A 17784-nucleotide genomic window follows, 5' to 3' on the forward strand; every position below is an offset into this window, starting at 1 on the left:
CAGGATAGAATCCACTTCAATCAGAAGCAAATGCACCTAATCTCTGAATTTAAACAGACGGGTTAGAACTCTTCCCTGCAACAGCCAGTGAGCCTGTGTGTGTAGTAAAAAGTGCTGATTCTCCAATCCCATTTCTCCACAGAGACTATTAAAAAGTGAGGAATTCAGCAGCTTTGCTTTAATAAAATTAACGATTGCTACAGCTTGACTCGAAATTGATTTAACATAGGGATCCATGTTCCTGCCAGCCAGAGGCTCCTTGTGGATCATGCAGTGTGTCCATTGGGCTTCTGGGGTCAGTTCTTTAAGTCTGCCAACAAACCCACTCTTAGTACCAGACATAGCTTTCGCGGCATCAATGCAGATCCCTACACAGCTGTTCCAGTTAATGTGTTCCCCCATTATAAAGGTGTGAAGGAACTTCAATATTTCCTCTCCCCTAGTATATGTTGGCAGTGCTTTGCAGAAAAGAAAGTCTTCTTTTACTGTTTCCCAAATGTAGGGAACGTAGATCAGTAACTGTGCTGCCCTGAAACATTGGTGGATTCATCAATATGTAAATAACTTGCTCTTTTTAATCCTTTCCACCACTTGCTCTTGTATGTCATTGGACATATCCTCAATACAACGACTCACTGTGTCGTCTGATAATGAAATAGAGCTCAGCTGAGCAGCAGCATCTTTGCCAATCAATAATCTCACACATTTGTTTAGCTGCAGGAAGAATGAGAGATTCAGCAATGTTGTGCGGCTTTTTTGCCCTAGAGATTAAAAGTGAAACATCATAAGACACCTCCAGAGTTTTGGCTGTCATAGTTTCTCATTTATGTATAACAGTTTTTGTTGCTCAAGTTCATGAAGTTTTCTTTCAAAAAATTCCACAGACATCTCCACATATGTAGGATGCTTTGTTTGTAAATGTCGCTGGAGTTTATTTGGTTTTAGGCTGTTATTGACAAAAACTTCACTGCACAAAACATACTGGGGACTTGAATTATCTTCTGAGCCAGTGTAAATAAATCCAAATGCGGGGGGCTGGGGTTGTTTTATCGCAGTTATGACTCCTGTTTTCCACCATCTATGTTGGCTTCAGCCCCCCTCTTCATGCACTGTACAACAAAACGATCCATTGTTTTAACAAAATGAATTTGCTAATTTCAGAAATTACAATACTGTACATTTTTTATTTTTGCTACCTATTCCCTCTCCCCCCTCCCACGCTGTTAGAGCGAGGGCTGGCTGATTTCAACAATACACTTCAAAAGTGGTAGACCACGTTCCATGACAACAAGGCTGTTGCTTAGGGAAGTGACAACATCAATATGGCCTTGTTGTTATGGAATACCTAGCTGTGAAGGCCGAGAGGAGACAGGTGCCCAGCTCTGAAAGCAGCACCACCCACTAGCGGAATCGGAAAAGTAAGGGTGGCATGATATGGTATTTGAGAATACCTCCCCCATCCCCCCTGTTTGAGAAACATTGTTCTAATGGGCAAAAAATTTGCTTTTGCTTGCAGATAGCTTATACCAGTGGTTCGCAATCAGGGATACGCATATCCCTGGGGGTACACAGAGGTCTTCCAGGGAATACATAAACTCATCTAGATATTTGCCTAGTTTTGCAATAGGCTACATAAAAAGCACAAGCAAAGTCAGTACAAACTAAAATTTCATACAGACAATAACTTGTTTATACTGCTCTACATACTATACACTGAAATGTAAGTACAATATTTATATTCCAATTGATAAAAGTGAGAAAGTAAGCCATTTTTCAGTAATAGTGTGCTGTGACACATTTGTATTTTTACGGCTGATTGTGTAAGCAAGTAGTTTTTAAGTGAGGTGAAACTTGGAATAAATTATTAAATAAATTAAGGACTATTCCAAACCTCACCTCCTTCCACTCCAAAGCACACTTCTTTGACCTACCTTCTCTAAGATAAACACAGAGCAGCATGGACATATAATAATATTTCTTTTTAAAGCCTATCACCACAAAACACTAAACTGCACACACTAGTTTCATCTTGGGGAGGGGATGACAAAAAAAGAACCACACATTACAGACATCAGTCACATTACTTAATGCACTACTGGAAAGCACTCATATATTATGAAGGAGCATAAGAATGGGGAATAGAAAGGAGAACAGAACATCCTGAGGAAAATAATTCTCTCTCACCAACATTGACTGGTAGTATTATTTTATAGCACCCTCAAGTACAGATAAAAATGCCCACAGGGCTTACAATCTAGTTTCAGCTATGACATGATGAAACTGAACAAAACCATACATAGGCGATAGGAAGAAAGGACATGAGTTACACAACAAGGTTATATAGTTACTCAGTTAAAATAGTTGTGCATTATGCAAAGTTGTTTTTTTAATTGGATTATATAAACTAAATATCAATGTTGACCCACCTCTTGTAATCATCAACTGTGTGCTACAGCAATGCTGGACTGCAACATCACCAATAAGTAGGGCCCTACCGAATTCACGGTCCATTTTGGTCAATTTCTCAGTCATAGGATTTTAAAAACCATAAATTTTCAGCTATTTAAATCTGAAATTTCATGGTGTTGGAATTATAGGCCTCCTGACCCAAAAAGGAGTTGTGCGGGGAGGTCGCAAGGTTATTATAGGGGGGTTGCAGTACTGCTATCCTTACTTCTATGCTGCTGATGGTGGCGGCGCTGCCTTCAGAGCTGGCAGCTGGAGAGTGGCGGCTGCTGGCCAGAAGCCCAAGTTTGAAGGCAGATCGGCTGGACGGCATAGTACGGTATCGCCACCTTACTGCTGCACTGCTGCCTGCAGACCTGGGCCCTCAGTCAGCAGCCATCACTCTCGGCCGGCCAGCTCTGAAGGAAGCAACGCAGAAGTAAGGACGGCATGGTATGCTATTGCCACCCTTTCTTCTGCGCTGCTGCTGGCGGGGCACTTCCCTCAGAGGTGGGCGCCCGGCCAACAGCAGCCACTCTCCAGCCACGCAGCTCTGAAAACAGCATGACCCCCCGCCCCCATTAACCTTGTGACCCCCTGCAACTCCTTTTTGGGTCAGGACCTCCACTTTGAGAAATGCTGGTCTCCCCTGTGAAATCTGTATAGAATAGGGTAAAAGCACACAAAAGACCAGATTTCACAGGGGGAGAGCAGATTTCATGATCCGTGACATGCTTTTCATGGCCGTGAATTTGGTAGGGCCCTACAAATAAGCGTGTCTTCCTTCCTCACCTGTCCTTTTTTGACATGTTTGTCAAGAGGTCTAGATCTAGGTGTCCGTCCTGATCTTGCCTTCTCACTGGGACTTGTCTGCACACACAAGTTGTCTACATGAGAAAATTGCCCAAGAACTCTCCTCTGTTTTTTCCACCACATGCATCCGATGAAGTGAGCTGTAGCTCACGAAAGCTTATGCTCTAATAAATTTGTTAGTCTCTAAGGTGCCACAAGTACTCCTTTTCTTTTTGCGAATACAGACTAACACAGCTGCTACTCTGAAACTTGAATTGACTCTGAGACAGATATAGTTGAACTGGTACCAAAGACTATGTGGACACTCTTATTCTGATATGAGTGACTCTATTTCACCAGAACTGAAATCAGCCATTCTTATTCTGAAATAAGAGTATCTACACAGTATCTTGTACAGGTTTAATGATATTGGCAAGTTATACCAGTGCAACTTTACTGCATAGACAAGCTCTAAAGGTGTGATGTTAAATTGATGCAACTCCGAGTGCAGACACTCTTGTGTTAGTTTAAACTTGGCTTACACTGGTTTAGCTTGCCTGATGTAAGATTGTCTGCACACAAAGTGCATTGGTTTCACTATACTGATTTAACACCACACTTTCAGTAAAACTGGTGCAAGTTTGTGTGCACCCAGGCATGAGACTATTAGGATACATCGACACTGGAATAAAAGACTTGCAGAATGGACGCAGCTAGCCTGGGTCAGCTGGCTCGGCCTTGAGGGGCTCAGGCTGCAGGGGTAAAAATTGTAGTGTAGAAATTTGGGTTCAGAGTGGACCCTGGGCTCTAGGACCCTCCCCCCTCACGGGATCCCAGAGCTCGGGCTCCAGCCTGAGCCCAAATGTCACAGCAATGTTACAGCCCCACAGCTTGAATGGCCAAGATGTAGTTCTGCCTAAATTTACCACTGAAATCATATCTCTGCAATTGATGTCTCTCTTCATTCCCCTCCCCTTCCTGGCACATTACCTAGTCTCTCGTGTAACCATTTATATTGTAAACTCTTCCGGGCAGAGACTGTGATGCTGGAAGACTAGATGCCAGCTCATGTCCCTGTGTCTAAATCTCTCCTCTGTTTTTTCCACCAAATGCATCCGATGAAGTGAGCTGTAGCTCACGAAAGCTTATGCACTAATAAATTTGTTAGTCTCTAAGGTGCCACCAGTACTCCTTTTCTTCCTGTGTCTAAACTGACAAATACACAGCTGGAACCAGGCTGGCTCACCTGCATGTTGGCATTGTTAAAATAGGTATTAGAATTCTAAGAATGTGCTTACACCTTCTTGAACACTTGTGAGTTGCTGCCAACATTGCTCTCACTTGTAACATCTGTATCCCACACTGCAAGGTAACATCTGTGAGCCTCTGTGATGTGTAAACCATCAGACAGGAGAGAGATGTTAATTAGGGTGATCTTCTACAGAAGGTGCAATGTCCTCCCCAATGGAAAAGGTTCATTGACAGTAGAGGGACTATGGTGGGCATTAAAGAGCACAAAAGAGGTTTGTTGTTCTGCTCCCCAACCCAAGAAGAAAAGCCATGCAAGTGGATTCCTCCCATCGGCTGAGTTTGCAGCTTAGAGCACATGGCAGAAAAGGGATATAAACCTCAAACAAATGGAACTAGGTATCTCTATGCAGCTTGGACTCTGTGGGGCAAGGTTTTTCCAGGCATAAGCAAGACATCCCCAGCAGCTTAGCCTGGGTTTGCCCTAAAGGACATATAGGGCTTGCTGATTAAAGAAGTTTCTAATACCTTTTGAAACCTTTGGAAACTTATGATAGTAACTCATTTGTGTATCTATGTTTACCTGCCTTAACCTTGTAAACAGTTCTCTGGTTTCCTTTTCATATTTAATGTATATAAATTATTATAGGATTGGCTACAAGCATTGTCTTTGGTGTGAGATCTAAGATGCAATTGACCTGGGGTAAATAACTGGTCTTTGGGACTGGGAGTAACCAGAATTTTGCTGTGATTCTTGGTGTAAGGGACATCTCTCCTAAAGATATGCTCACCGGGGTGGCAAAATAGATCAGACTACCAAGGGGAATGTCTCTGACTGAGGGGACATGATAACAGTTTTCAAGTACATAAAAGGTTGTTACAAGGAGAAGGGAGAAAAATTGTTCTTATTAATCACTGAGGACAGGGCAAGCAATGGGCTTAAATAGCAGCAATGGCAGTTTAGGTTGGACATTAGGAAAAACTTCCTAACTGTCAGGGAGGTTAAGCACTGGGATAAATTGCCCAGGGAGGTTGTGGAATCTCCATCACTGGAGGTTTTTTAGAGCAGGTTAGACAAACATCGATCAGGGATGGTCTAGATAATACTTAGTCCTGCCTCAGTGCTGGATACTGGACTAGTTGACCTCTCGAGGTCCTTTTTGTTCTATGATTCAATGACTGTAGCAAGGCCTTTGTCCTCAGAAGATTCCATACCTGGAACTGCCTGGATTCAAGGCATCCCAGACAGAAGTGAGGTCAACTTCAACAGTCCTCAAACCTGAGTCCTGCTATCCCGAGAGGACTCCCAAACAGATGAACAATGATAGAACAGTGCTCAAAGAAGAAGAGGAGGAGGTAGAAGGACCCCACGGAAGAAGGACCAGTTGCACAAAACTGAAAACAATTATGAGCCAAATCAGTTGAAAGAAAGAGTTTAAAAGGAAAAACATGAGTGACAATTTGGAACTGTTTAAAGAACATTTCATTAGATCCCCCAAAATCCACAATCCTACAATTGAGGAAGAAGGCTACGTGGGTTAAAAAATAATCTGACTAAGAAGAGAATTAAAAATTATTTTTATATAACAAATTGAGAAAAGGGTAAATTGATAGTGATTAATATAAATCAGAAGATAGGAAATGTAGAAAACTGGTAAAGGAATCCAAAGGACACAAGGAGAAATAAATGGCCAGCAGAGTTAAGGAAAATAAAAAGGAGTCCTAGCAATGGTACTGGTACATTACTAGATGGAAATGGTAGAATTGTCAATGATAATGCAGAAAAGTTCCATAAACATTTCTGTTCTAAATCTGGGAAAAAGCCAGATGATGTATTCATGACATATAAGGATAAAATACTTTCCATTCCAGCAGCAACTTATGAGGATGTTAAACAGCAGCAACTGAAGCTACATATTTTCTAAATAAGGAGATCCAGATAACTTGCATCCAAGAGTTTTAAAAGAGCTGGCCAATGAGCCCTCTGGATTGTTAATGTTGACTTTCAATAAGTTGTGAACACTGGGGAAGTTCCAGAGCACTAAGGAAAAATTTTTTTGTTGTACCAATACTTAATAAAAGGATGAATGGGATGACTGAGGTAATCAGAAGCCTGTCGCCTGATGTGGATCCTGGGGGGAAAATAATCGAACAGCTGATACAGGACTTGATTAATAAAAAATTAAAGCAAGGTAAAATAATTTATGCTAATCTCGATAGGTTTATGAAAAATGGATCTTGTCAGGCTAACTTGATTTTTTAAATGAGAATACAAGTTTGGCTGATAAAGCTAATCGTGTTGATGTAATATATTTAGACTTCTGTAAGGCATTTGACTTGGTGTCACACAACATTTTGATTAAGAAACTAGAATACAAATTCAACATGGCACATATTAAATTGATTAAAAACTGGCTGACTGATAGGTCTCAAAATATAATTGTTAATAGGGAATCATTTACAAGCAGGTGTGTTTCTAAGGGCATCCCACAGGGATCGGTTCTTATCTGTATACAACAATATTTTTATCAATAACCTGGAAGAAACCATAAAATCATCACTAATAAGGTTTGCAGATGACACAAAGACTGGGGGAGTCGTTAATAAAGAGGAGGACAGGTCAGTGTTATAAAATGATCTGGATTGCTTGGTAAGCTGGGCACAAGCAAACAATATATGTTTCAATATGTCCAAATGTAAAGTCATTCATCTAGGAACAAAGAATACAGGCCATACTACAGAATGGGGGGAATCTACCCTGGGAAGCAGTGATTCTGGAAAAGAATTGGGGATCATGGTAGATTATGAGCTCCCAGTGTGGTGCCATGGCCAAAGGGCTAATGTAATCTGTGGATAAATAAACAGGAGTAGTGGGTAGGAGTAAGGACATGATTTTTACCTCTTTCTATGGCACCTGTGAGACCAATAATGGAATACCGTGCCCACACTTTTAAAAGGATGTTGAGAAATTGAAAACAGTTCAGAAAAGAGCCACAAAAAATATCCATGGTCTGACAAAATGCCCTACAGTGAGAGACTTAAGGAAATCTTATTAGCTTGTCAAAAAGAAGACCGAGGTGACTTGATTACAGTGTCTACGAGCCTTCATGGGGTGAAACTACTGGGTACTGAAGAGCTCTTTAATCGAGCAGGAAAAGACAGAACAAGAGCCAATGGATGGAAGCTGAAGCCAGACAAATTCAAGTTAGAAGTTAGGCACAAACTGCTGGAACAAACTCCCAAGGGAAGTGGTGGATTCTCCATCTCTTGATGTCTTCAGATTAAAATGGGATGCATCTGGATTAAGTTTAGAAGTGTGTGCAACAAGAGTGATGTCATGGTGGGAGTCTGCTATAGACCACCAGACCAGGGAGATGAGGTGGATGAGGCTTTCTTCCGGCAACTCAAGGAAGCTACTAGATCGCATGCCCTGATTCTCATGGGTGACTTTAATTTTCCTGATATCTGCTGGGAGAGCAATACAGCGGTGCATAGACAATCCAGGAAGTTTTTGGAAAGCGTAGGGGACAATTTCCTGGTGCAAGTGCTAGGGGAGCCAACTAGGGGGAGCGCTTTTCTTGACCTGCTGCTCACAAACCGGGTAGAATTAGTGGGGGAAGCAAAAGTGGATGGGAATCTGGGAGGCAGTGACCATGAGTTGGTTGAGTTCAGGATCCTGACGCAGGGAAGAAAGGTAAGCAGCAGGATACGGACCCTGGACTTCAGGAAAGCAGACTTTGACTCCCTCAGGGAACAGATGGCCAGGATCCCCTGGGGGACTAACATGAAAGGGAAGGGAGTCCAGGAGAGCTGGCTGTATTTCAAGGAATCCCTGTTGAGGTTACAGGGACAAACCATCCCGATGAGTCGAAAGAATAGTAAATATGGCAGGCGACCAGCTTGGCTTAATGGTGAAATCCTAGCGGATCTTAAACATAAAAAAGAAGCTTACAAGAAGTGGAAGCTTGGACATATGACCAGGGAAGAGTATAAAAATATTGCTCGGGCATGTAGGAAAGATATCAGGAGGGCCAAATCGCACCTGGAGCTGCAGCTAGCAAGAGATGTCAAGAGTAACAAGAAGGGTTTCTTCAGGTATGTTGGCAACAAGAAGAAAGCCAAGGAAAGTGTGGGCCCCTTACTGAATGAGGGAGGCAAGCTAGTGACAGAGGATGTGGAAAAAGCTAATGTACTCAATGCTTTTTTTGCCTCTGTTTTCACTAACAAGGTCAGCTCCCAGACTGCTGTGCTGGGCATCACAAAATGGGGAAGAGATGGCCAGCCCTCTGTAGAGATAGAGGTGGTTAGGGACTATTTAGAAAAGCTGGACGTGCACAAGTCCATGGGGCCGGACGAATTGCATCCGAGAGTGCTGAAGGAATTGGCGGCTGTGATTGCAGAGCCCTTGGCCATTATCTTTGAAAACTCGTGGCGAACGGGGGAAGTCCCGGATGACTGGAAAAAGGCTAATGTAGTGCCCATCTTTAAAAAAGGGAAGAAGGAGGATCCTGGGAACTACAGGCCGGTCAGCCTCACCTCAGTCCCTGGAAAAATCATGGAGCAGGTCCTCAAAGAATCAATCCTGAAGCACTTAGAGGAGAGGAAAGTGATCAGGAACAGTCAGCATGGATTCACCAAGGGAAGGTCATGCCTGACTAATCTAATCGCCTTTTATGATGAGATTACTGGTTCTGTGGATGAAGGGAAAGCAGTGGATGTATTGTTTCTTGACTTTAGCAAAGCTTTTGACACGGTCTCCCACAGCATTCTTGTCAGCAAGTTAAGGAAGTATGGGCTGGATGAATGCACTATAAGGTGGGTAGAAAGCTGGCTAGATTGTCGGGCTCAACGGGTAGTGATCAATGGCTCCATGTCTAGTTGGCAGCCGGTGTCAAGTGGAGTGCCCCAGGGGTCGGTCCTGGGGCCCGTTTTGTTCAATATCTTCATAAATGATCTGGAGGATGGTGTGGATTGCACTCTCAGCAAATTTGCGGATGATACTAAACTGGGAGGAGTGGTAGATACGCTGGAGGGGAGGGATAGGATACAGAAGGACCTAGACAAATTGGAGGATTGGGCCAAAAGAAATCTAATGAGGTTCAATAAGGATAAATGCAGGGTCCTGCACTTAGGATGGAAGAATCCAATGCACCGCTACAGACTAGGGACCGAATGGCTCGGCAGCAGTTCTGCGGAAAAGGACCTAGGGGTGACAGTGGACGAGAAGCTGGATATGAGTCAGCAGTGTGCCCTTGTTGCCAAGAAGGCCAATGGCATTTTGGGTTGTATAAGTAGGGGCATAGCGAGCAGATCGAGGGACGTGATCGTTCCCCTCTATTCGACACTGGTGAGGCCTCATCTGGAGTACTGTGTCCAGTTTTGGGCCCCACACTACAGGAAGGATGTGGATAAATTGGAAAGAGTACAACGAAGGGCAACGAAAATGATTAGGGGTCTAGAGCACATGACTTATGAGGAGAGGCTGAGGGAGCTGGGATTGTTTAGTCTGCAGAAGAGAAGAATGAGGGGGGATTTGATAGCTGCTTTCAACTACCTGAAAGGGGGTTTCAAAGAGGATGGCTCTAGACTGTTCTCCATGGTAGCAGATGACAGAACGAGGAGTAATGGTCTCAAGTTGCAATGGGGGAGGTTTAGATTGGATATTAGGAAAAACTTTTTCACTAAGAGGGTGGTGAAACACTGGAATGCGTTACCTAGGGAGGTGGTAGAATCTCCTTCCTTAGAGGTTTTTAAGGTCAGGCTTGACAAAGCCCTAGCTGGGATGATTTAACTGGGACTTGGTCCTGCTTTGAGCAGGGGGTTGGACTAGATGACCTTCTGGGGTCCCTTCCAACCCTGATATTCTATGATTCTATGATTCTATGATTTCTTAAACATATTCTTTAGTCAAACACAAGGTATTGAGCTCAATAGGGGGTAACTGGATGAAATGTAATGGTCTCTGACATACAGAAGGTCGGACTAGCTGATGTAATGATTCTTTCTGGCCTTAAACTCAATGAATGTGAACAATGGTCTAATGTCATATACCACCAAGTAATTGAATCAGCTCAGGACCCAGATTTAAAGTATGAGTGTAATGAGGAAGCAGGCTGTCTTTGTACAAGAACTAGGACACTTACTTCTGAGGCATCCCAATCTGACCTCCACCTGTTCTGAGCCCCATACTTGCATCAACCCCATAGAGCTCGGTTATTATAGAAGCTTCTATTACTTTTTGAAATTTAAGACTGTAACTAATTTTTACATCTATGTTTACCTCCTTTAACCCTGTAAATAATTCTCCAGTTTCCTTTTCCTATTTAATAAATCTGCACACAGTTTATTACAGGATTGGCTACATGCAATGTTTTTGGTGTGAGATCTAAGATGCAACTGACCTGGGGTAAGTGACTGGTCCTTTGGCACTGCGAGTAACCTGAATTTTGCTGTGATGCTTGGTATAAGGGACATTTCTCACAAAGATAGGCTCACCTGGATGGCAAAACAGATCACAGTACCCAAGGGGACTATCTGTGACTACACGTTAAGGCTGAGGAGTTTACCCTTGATAATTGGTTAGTGAAATTGAAGTATAGCACTCACAAACAGTTTAGGGTTTGTACCCTGTTTCCTCACAGTCAGCCCTGGGGTTGGTACTCACGCTCTTGTCTCTCTGCAAAACAGCTTGACACACTCATTGGTTGGAAATCTGCCTAAGTCATGCAGCAGGCATGGAGCCTACTCTGTACTAAAAGTAACAAACTTCACACTAAAACTTCACACTGTTATTTTAATACAGAAATAAGAGCAATGACTAATCCTATCCCAGACCTGCACTAAAAGACACCACAAAGGTGGGGAAAGGGTGAGAGCTCCATACTCACTACAGAAACAGTGAGAAAAGTACTAGCTGGGACCAGTGCTGCAGCTCCTTTCACACCTTTAGTATCAAACATCTGGATCTGGTTTGGGACTATTTAGAAAAGCTGGACGTGCACAAGTCCATGGGGCCGGACGAATTGCATCCGAGAGTGCTGAGGGAATTGGCGGCTGTGATTGCAGAGCCCTTGGCCATTATCTTTGAAAACTCGTGGCGAACGGGGGAAGTCCCGGATGACTGGAAAAAGGCTAATGTAGTGCCCATCTTTAAAAAAGGGAAGAAGGAGGATCCTGGGAACTACAGGCCAGTCAGCCTCACCTCAGTCCCTGGAAAAATCATGGAGCAGGTCCTCAAGGAATCAATTCTGAAGCACTTAGAGGAGAGGAAAGTGATCAGGAACAGTCAGCATGGATTCACCAAGGGAAGGTCATGCCTGACTAATCTAATCGCCTTTTATGATGAGATTACTGGTTCTGTGGATGAAGGGAAAGCAGTGGATGTATTGTTTCTTGACTTTAGCAAAGCTTTTGACACGGTCTCCCACAGCATTCTTGTCAGCAAGTTAAGGAAGTATGGGCTGGATGAATGCACTATAGGGTGGGTAGAAAGCTGGCTAGATTGTCGGGCTCAACGGGTAGTGATCAATGGCTCCATGTCTAGTTGGCAGCCGGTGTCAAGTGGAGTACCCCAGGGGTCGGTCCTGGGACCCGTTTTGTTCAATATCTTCATAAATGATCTGGAGGATGGTGTGGATTGCACTCTCAGCAAATTTGCGGATGATACTAAACTGGGAGGAGTGGTAGATACGCTGGAGGGGAGGGATAGGATACAGAAGGACCTAGACAAATTGGAGGATTGGGCCAAAAGAAATCTAATGAGGTTCAATAAGGATAAGTGCAGGGTCCTGCACTTAGGATGGAAGAATCCAATGCACCGCTACAGACTAGGGACCGAATGGCTCGGCAGCAGTTCTGCGGAAAAGGACCTAGGGGTGACAGTGGACGAGAAGCTGGATATGAGTCAGCAGTGTGCCCTTGTTGCCATGAAGGCCAATGGCATTTTGGGATGTATAAGTAGGGGCATAGCGAGCAGATCGAGGGACGTGATCGTTCCCCTCTATTCGACACTGGTGAGGCCTCATCTGGAGTACTGTGTCCAGTTTTGGGCCCCACACTAGAAGAAGGATGTGGATAAATTGGAAAGAGTACAGCGAAGGGCAACAAAAATGATTAGGGGTCTAGAGCACATGACTTATGAGGAGAGGCTGAGGGAGCTGGGATTGTTTAGTCTGCAGAAGAGAAGAATGAGGGGGGATTTGATAGCTGCTTTCAACTACCTGAAAGGGGGTTTCAAAGAGGATGGCTCTAGACTGTTCTCAATGGTAGCAGATGACAGAACGAGGAGTAATGGTCTCAAGTTGCAATGGGGGAGGTTTAGATTGGATATTAGGAAAAACTTTTTCACTAAGAGGGTGGTGAAACACTGGAATGCGTTACCTAGGGAGGTGGTAGAATCTCCTTCCTTAGAGGTTTTTAAGGTCAGGCTTGACAAAGCCCTGGCTAGGATGATTTAACTGGGACTTGGTCCTGCTTTGAGCAGGGGGTTGGACTAGATGACCTTCTGGGGTCCCTTCCAACCCTGATATTCTATGATTCTATGATTCTATGATTCTATCTGCCAGGGAGCATGCACCCAGCCCCAACAGTCACTGCTTTTGTGGTGGGTTCAACACACTGTTGGGAATGTATGTGGCTTCTCACATAGATGGGCAATTCCTGAAGGACTCAGAAGCCAGGATCCATGTAATTTATCCTGAGAATACTTCTGCATCCCCATGACTGCCTCATCGAGAGAACCCTTGGCTGTCCTATGTTTTCATCTAGTCTGACAATTCCAGGCTTCTGTATCTCCCAAAGACAGTCCTTTCCATCTTAAGAAACCCCCGTGAGAGAAACATATTAAAACCATATTGGGACTCTTTGCTAAAGGTCCCTATAACTCAAAATCCAACTCCCACCTTTCCCCTAATGCCACTTGCTACCCTCTCAAGCAAACTACTACTCCCCCAAAATCCCACTGTATTGCCAAAGCAACCAGCTGCCCCCAACCCTCTTCTGTCATCTCCCATCTCTGAGAAAGCTAGTCTCACCTCCAGTGTCCGGATCATGGAAGTTGGGGTCCAGTCCCTTCTCCAGCAGTCTGCAGACCTTCTCCACATTTAGCATTTGCACGTACTCCATGAACTTCTTCAGATTTGCCTGCAGCCATGACATCCCAGGAAAATACACAACACACAATGTTAACACCCTGTTACTGAAGAAAAAAGCCACTGGGGGAAAAACACCCTTCCTGGAGACCCAAGGTATACTGGAAACAACATCCACCAGAGCCACTGGGGCACATATTCACTCCCAGCACCTTAAACCAGCCAGAGGGCGTACTGCAGATGAGCTACCAGGGACACATTTTCTGCCCCAGAGATTGGAGACAGCTGAAGTGTATCATGGAAGCCAGAGCCACTGGGGCAAATAATTATCTCCCCCTGCCCTCTACCCAAGTCCCCATGACACACCTCTACCCTCCTACTAGATATCTTCTATTGATATACACCATAAAGAGAAATATATACAGTATATACAACTGTGACACAGACACACAATAAACTGAAGTCTCAGCAGTTATGTGACTTTTAGCAACAACTTCTCCAGCAAGACCACACACTGCTTGCAACCTAAAGTGACATGCCAGCTTCCTGTTAGGCAGCAAAGTCAAACTGATGCATGTAAAATGTATGGCGGATGGCTTTATTTGTATCTCTTGTTTACACTATGTTGTACCCAGACAACATTTTAAAGTGGTATAATCCATCTATCTTCCTCTTGAACTTAAAGCACTTAAATTAGACAAGATCAGGCTCCTTGAACATTGACTCTTATTGTGAGTTTTTATAACTGGAGTAGCTGTCGCTTTCACTCTCTACTTTGTAACTGTGCTTTTATTATTGATGTCACTTTTTGCCATTGGCCTCCCAAATGGGGCCTGCAATTAGACCTGTTCTCAAGGGGGTTGTCTTTTCTCAGCTGCACAGAGGCCCCCCTTTTAGGATTGTGGGTTTTTTTCAATTATAATGTTTAGCAAATATATTTAAGCAAATTCCACACAAATGCGTAGGTTACAGAAGTTGCTGATTTGAGGAGACAGCCCCAAGCAGACAGACAGCAGATCTACATGAGCACAACGGAGTTTGAACATGCTCATTCCCCAGTGGGCTTTAGTTCAGCTTCCCAGGTTTGTGTGCACAGGAATTTCTTCCTCTGAGACGTGTATTATCAAACCCTGCAATAGCCAGCTTTGATGGAACTGTGCAAGGTCTTTGGGGCAGTGCCTATCACAAAAGAAATAATATTAATAATGATCTGGCTAGTATGAGTCTCAGAAAAAAAGCCCTATCTACAACGATCAAGGAAACCATTCCAGAACTCAGCAAGCAAAGACCAAAAGAGCCCTCATGGCTCCACCAGCAATCAGCACCCCCAAAATGGAACTTTTGCTGCTTCAGCATCACCCTCCTTGCTGGAAAGATGGTGGAGGGAAGTCAGCTGGATGCATTCACCAATGCAATAAAGCTTAAAAGTGATCCAGTTTGAAGTGAATCTGCATGGGGCTTTGAATTCAGTTTAATCCAGGATCATAAGTGATTTAGCTAGTCAGTCCAGACAGGGCCAAAGGATATCAAAATATTTTTCTAAAGCTATGCTGGCACCTACAGAAAGCTCCTAAAACCAGCTGAGAACCAGCCCCAGTTCAGCATGAGAAATAAGAGTCCAGGAAAATGAGACCCTGGCAACATAATATACATCCGTTGTTGCTCTCCTTCTGTGACAAAGTGGGAATGTTCTTTATGCTTTCTCTGAATACTGTGTGGGGGCCTCAGTTTCCCCTATGCATTTCTTAAGTATATAGATGGGGGGATAAGGGTGTGCGATTGTTGCAGAGCCCAAGAGGGCCAGTGTGATGACGTCTAAACAGAGAATGGCCAACACCCTGTCTCCTGGCAACTGATGGCCTGGGCCCCTCTCCTGCAAAGGTGCCGACTGAAGGTGTTGGAGAACAAAGAGATCAGGTGACCTTGTGGCCCGGGAAAGAGACAAAGGCCAGAGGAGGGTCTGGAGAGTTTCAGTTTGGAGCAGGCTGGGGAAATGGAGGGAGGGCCAGACGGATCTCTGGCCTTTCTGCCCCCCAAGATGGACCTGATAGAGGGGTCCCGGTCTCTGTGACTACAAGCTCTGTTTTCAGAGTAGCAGCCGTGTTAGTCTGTATTCGCAAAAAGAAAAGGAGTACTTGTGGCACCTTAGAGACTAACAAATTTATTAGAGCATGCTCGGGGGTCGCATAACTAGTTATGCGACCCCCGAGCATGCTCTAATAAATTTGTTAGTCTCTAAGGTGCCACAAGTACTCCTTTTCTTTTTACAAGCTCTGTGTTAGACCATGTTCCTGTTGTCTAATAAACCTTCTGTTTTACTGGCTGACTGAGAGTCACGTCTGACTGCGGAGGTGGGGTGCAGGACCCACTGGCTTCCCCAGGAGCCCTGCCTGTGGAGACTCGCTGTGGGAAGTGCATGGTGGGGCAGAGGATGCTGAATGCTCCAAGGTCAGCCCCAGGAAGGTGGAAACTGTATGAGCTGTTTGCCCGGGAGACAGTCTGCTCACAAAGAGGAGGCTCCCCCAGAGTGTTGACTGGCTTCGTAGGGAGCAGTTCCAGAGCATCGCCCGGAGATGCCATGACACCTTCCTAACACCCACCACAGCAAGCGCTGCAGCTCTGAACCTGCGGTAACATTTAAATGCCATTTATTCAATCAACCCCAGTGAGGGGCCAGGAAAGACATATAGAGGAGTCAGTTTTACGAGAAATCAAAACCTGAAGCTTGAAGAAATCAATGTGCAAGTTCAGTTGCAGCACATTTTGATACTCTGACTGCCCCTGGCAGAGCAACAGAGCAGGGCCACAGACCAAGGCAGAGGAGAAGAATTCCTGGTTTATTAGAGAGTGCTGAACCTGAAGCCTGATCACCTTACCCTCCGAGTCCAGGTCCCACCCCAGCTTCCCTGCTTCACAAGAAGCCCCACATTGAGACATCCTCTGATCATCAGCCAAGGAAAAGCAGCCTATGACAGCAGCTGAAATGATCACCAAATAAAGCTGAGGAACACAGCGGCTGGCTCACTAGGACATGAGAAGCAGCTCAGAAAGCAAAGAGGATCCAGGTCATTAGGACTGGACGGTGCTGGCAAAGCTTACCAGGATATCATGTTCCTGAGTACAAACAGTATGACAGAGTGAGCGGTGCTGGAGAGAAGGACATGGCACCAATTCCTGTATGCCCCAAACTTCCCCTCCTCCTAACAATGGTGAAACACCTCTCAAACCTCACAGGCTCCCCAACATCAGTGAACCATTTCCCAAACATCTCCTCACACCCCATCAGCAAAAGAGAAATAAACCCTCCCAAGTCCCTTCCCAAACATCTTCAGATATTTCCACACTGTTACAATATCCTTCCCATCCACAACTTATCCAAACTGTACTAATTTAACTCTGATCACCCAAGGCCCACACCCTCCAATTTCAATATATTTCAGTACCTTGCACCAGAACCATCTACCTCTTGTATACACGAATTTGCCTCTAAAGTTTCCCACTGCTGCCCACACTGGGAATGCCCCATAGAAGGAGCACTAGCATAGAAACGGTGCCAGCCATCAAAAGTTTTCTTATCACTGTGTCGCTAATCCTTCCCAAGGGAGTTCTAAATGACCTGGTGGTAAAAACGACATGTACACTAGTACTCCTACTGGTGCTTGCACCCATGGAGCTGAACTGGTGTTAACAAGAGTAGGAAATTTGGGAGTAAAAATAATGTGGGCACAGGCAAAGGGTGTGCACACACGTGGTATGATTCCTCAGGAACATGAAGTGAGCTGTAGCTCACGAAAGCTTATGCTCTAATAAATTTGTTAGTCTCTAAGGTGCCACAAGTACTCCTTTTCTTTTTGCGAATACAGACTAACATGGCTGCTACTCTGAAACCTGTAAAACTGCATTGGCCATTTTTCTGCCTCATCACACTACAAACATACTCTCCTTGCTCAGTCTTGCCTTGCTACTGCGGCTCTGTGGGCTTCTCCTGCCCATTGAGGACGTGTTATTTTGGGTTACCTTTTCCCACATGCATTAGCAATAGTTTGTACATTTCCAGGCTCCAATCGGACTTTCCTCTTTAACACTTCATTCCACAGGATGGCAGCACACACACAAAAACAGGGCAACAACCCTCCCATTGGAAGCCAGTAATCTTCCACACAGCTGTCTCTTTGTACTCTTCCTGGAGTCTTTGGGAATACAAGAGTGT

General features: G+C 44.5%; 1 protein-coding gene across 2 annotated transcripts in view; it reads right to left on the bottom strand.

The window, feature by feature from the left end:
• The window catches only part of SHANK3 (SH3 and multiple ankyrin repeat domains 3), a 695549-nt gene that overhangs the window by 505587 nt on the left and 172178 nt on the right, over nucleotides 1-17784 (bottom strand). For both annotated transcript variants that reach the window (XM_043500373.1, XM_043500369.1), the window contains exon 6: nucleotides 13518-13626. In XM_043500373.1, coding sequence (XP_043356308.1) covers nucleotides 13518-13626 — 109 coding nt within the window. The remainder of the gene's footprint in view (nucleotides 1-13517; nucleotides 13627-17784) is intronic.

This window comes from Dermochelys coriacea, chromosome 1 (genome assembly GCF_009764565.3).
Source record: "Dermochelys coriacea isolate rDerCor1 chromosome 1, rDerCor1.pri.v4, whole genome shotgun sequence".
Classification (NCBI taxonomy): domain Eukaryota; kingdom Metazoa; phylum Chordata; order Testudines; family Dermochelyidae; genus Dermochelys; species Dermochelys coriacea.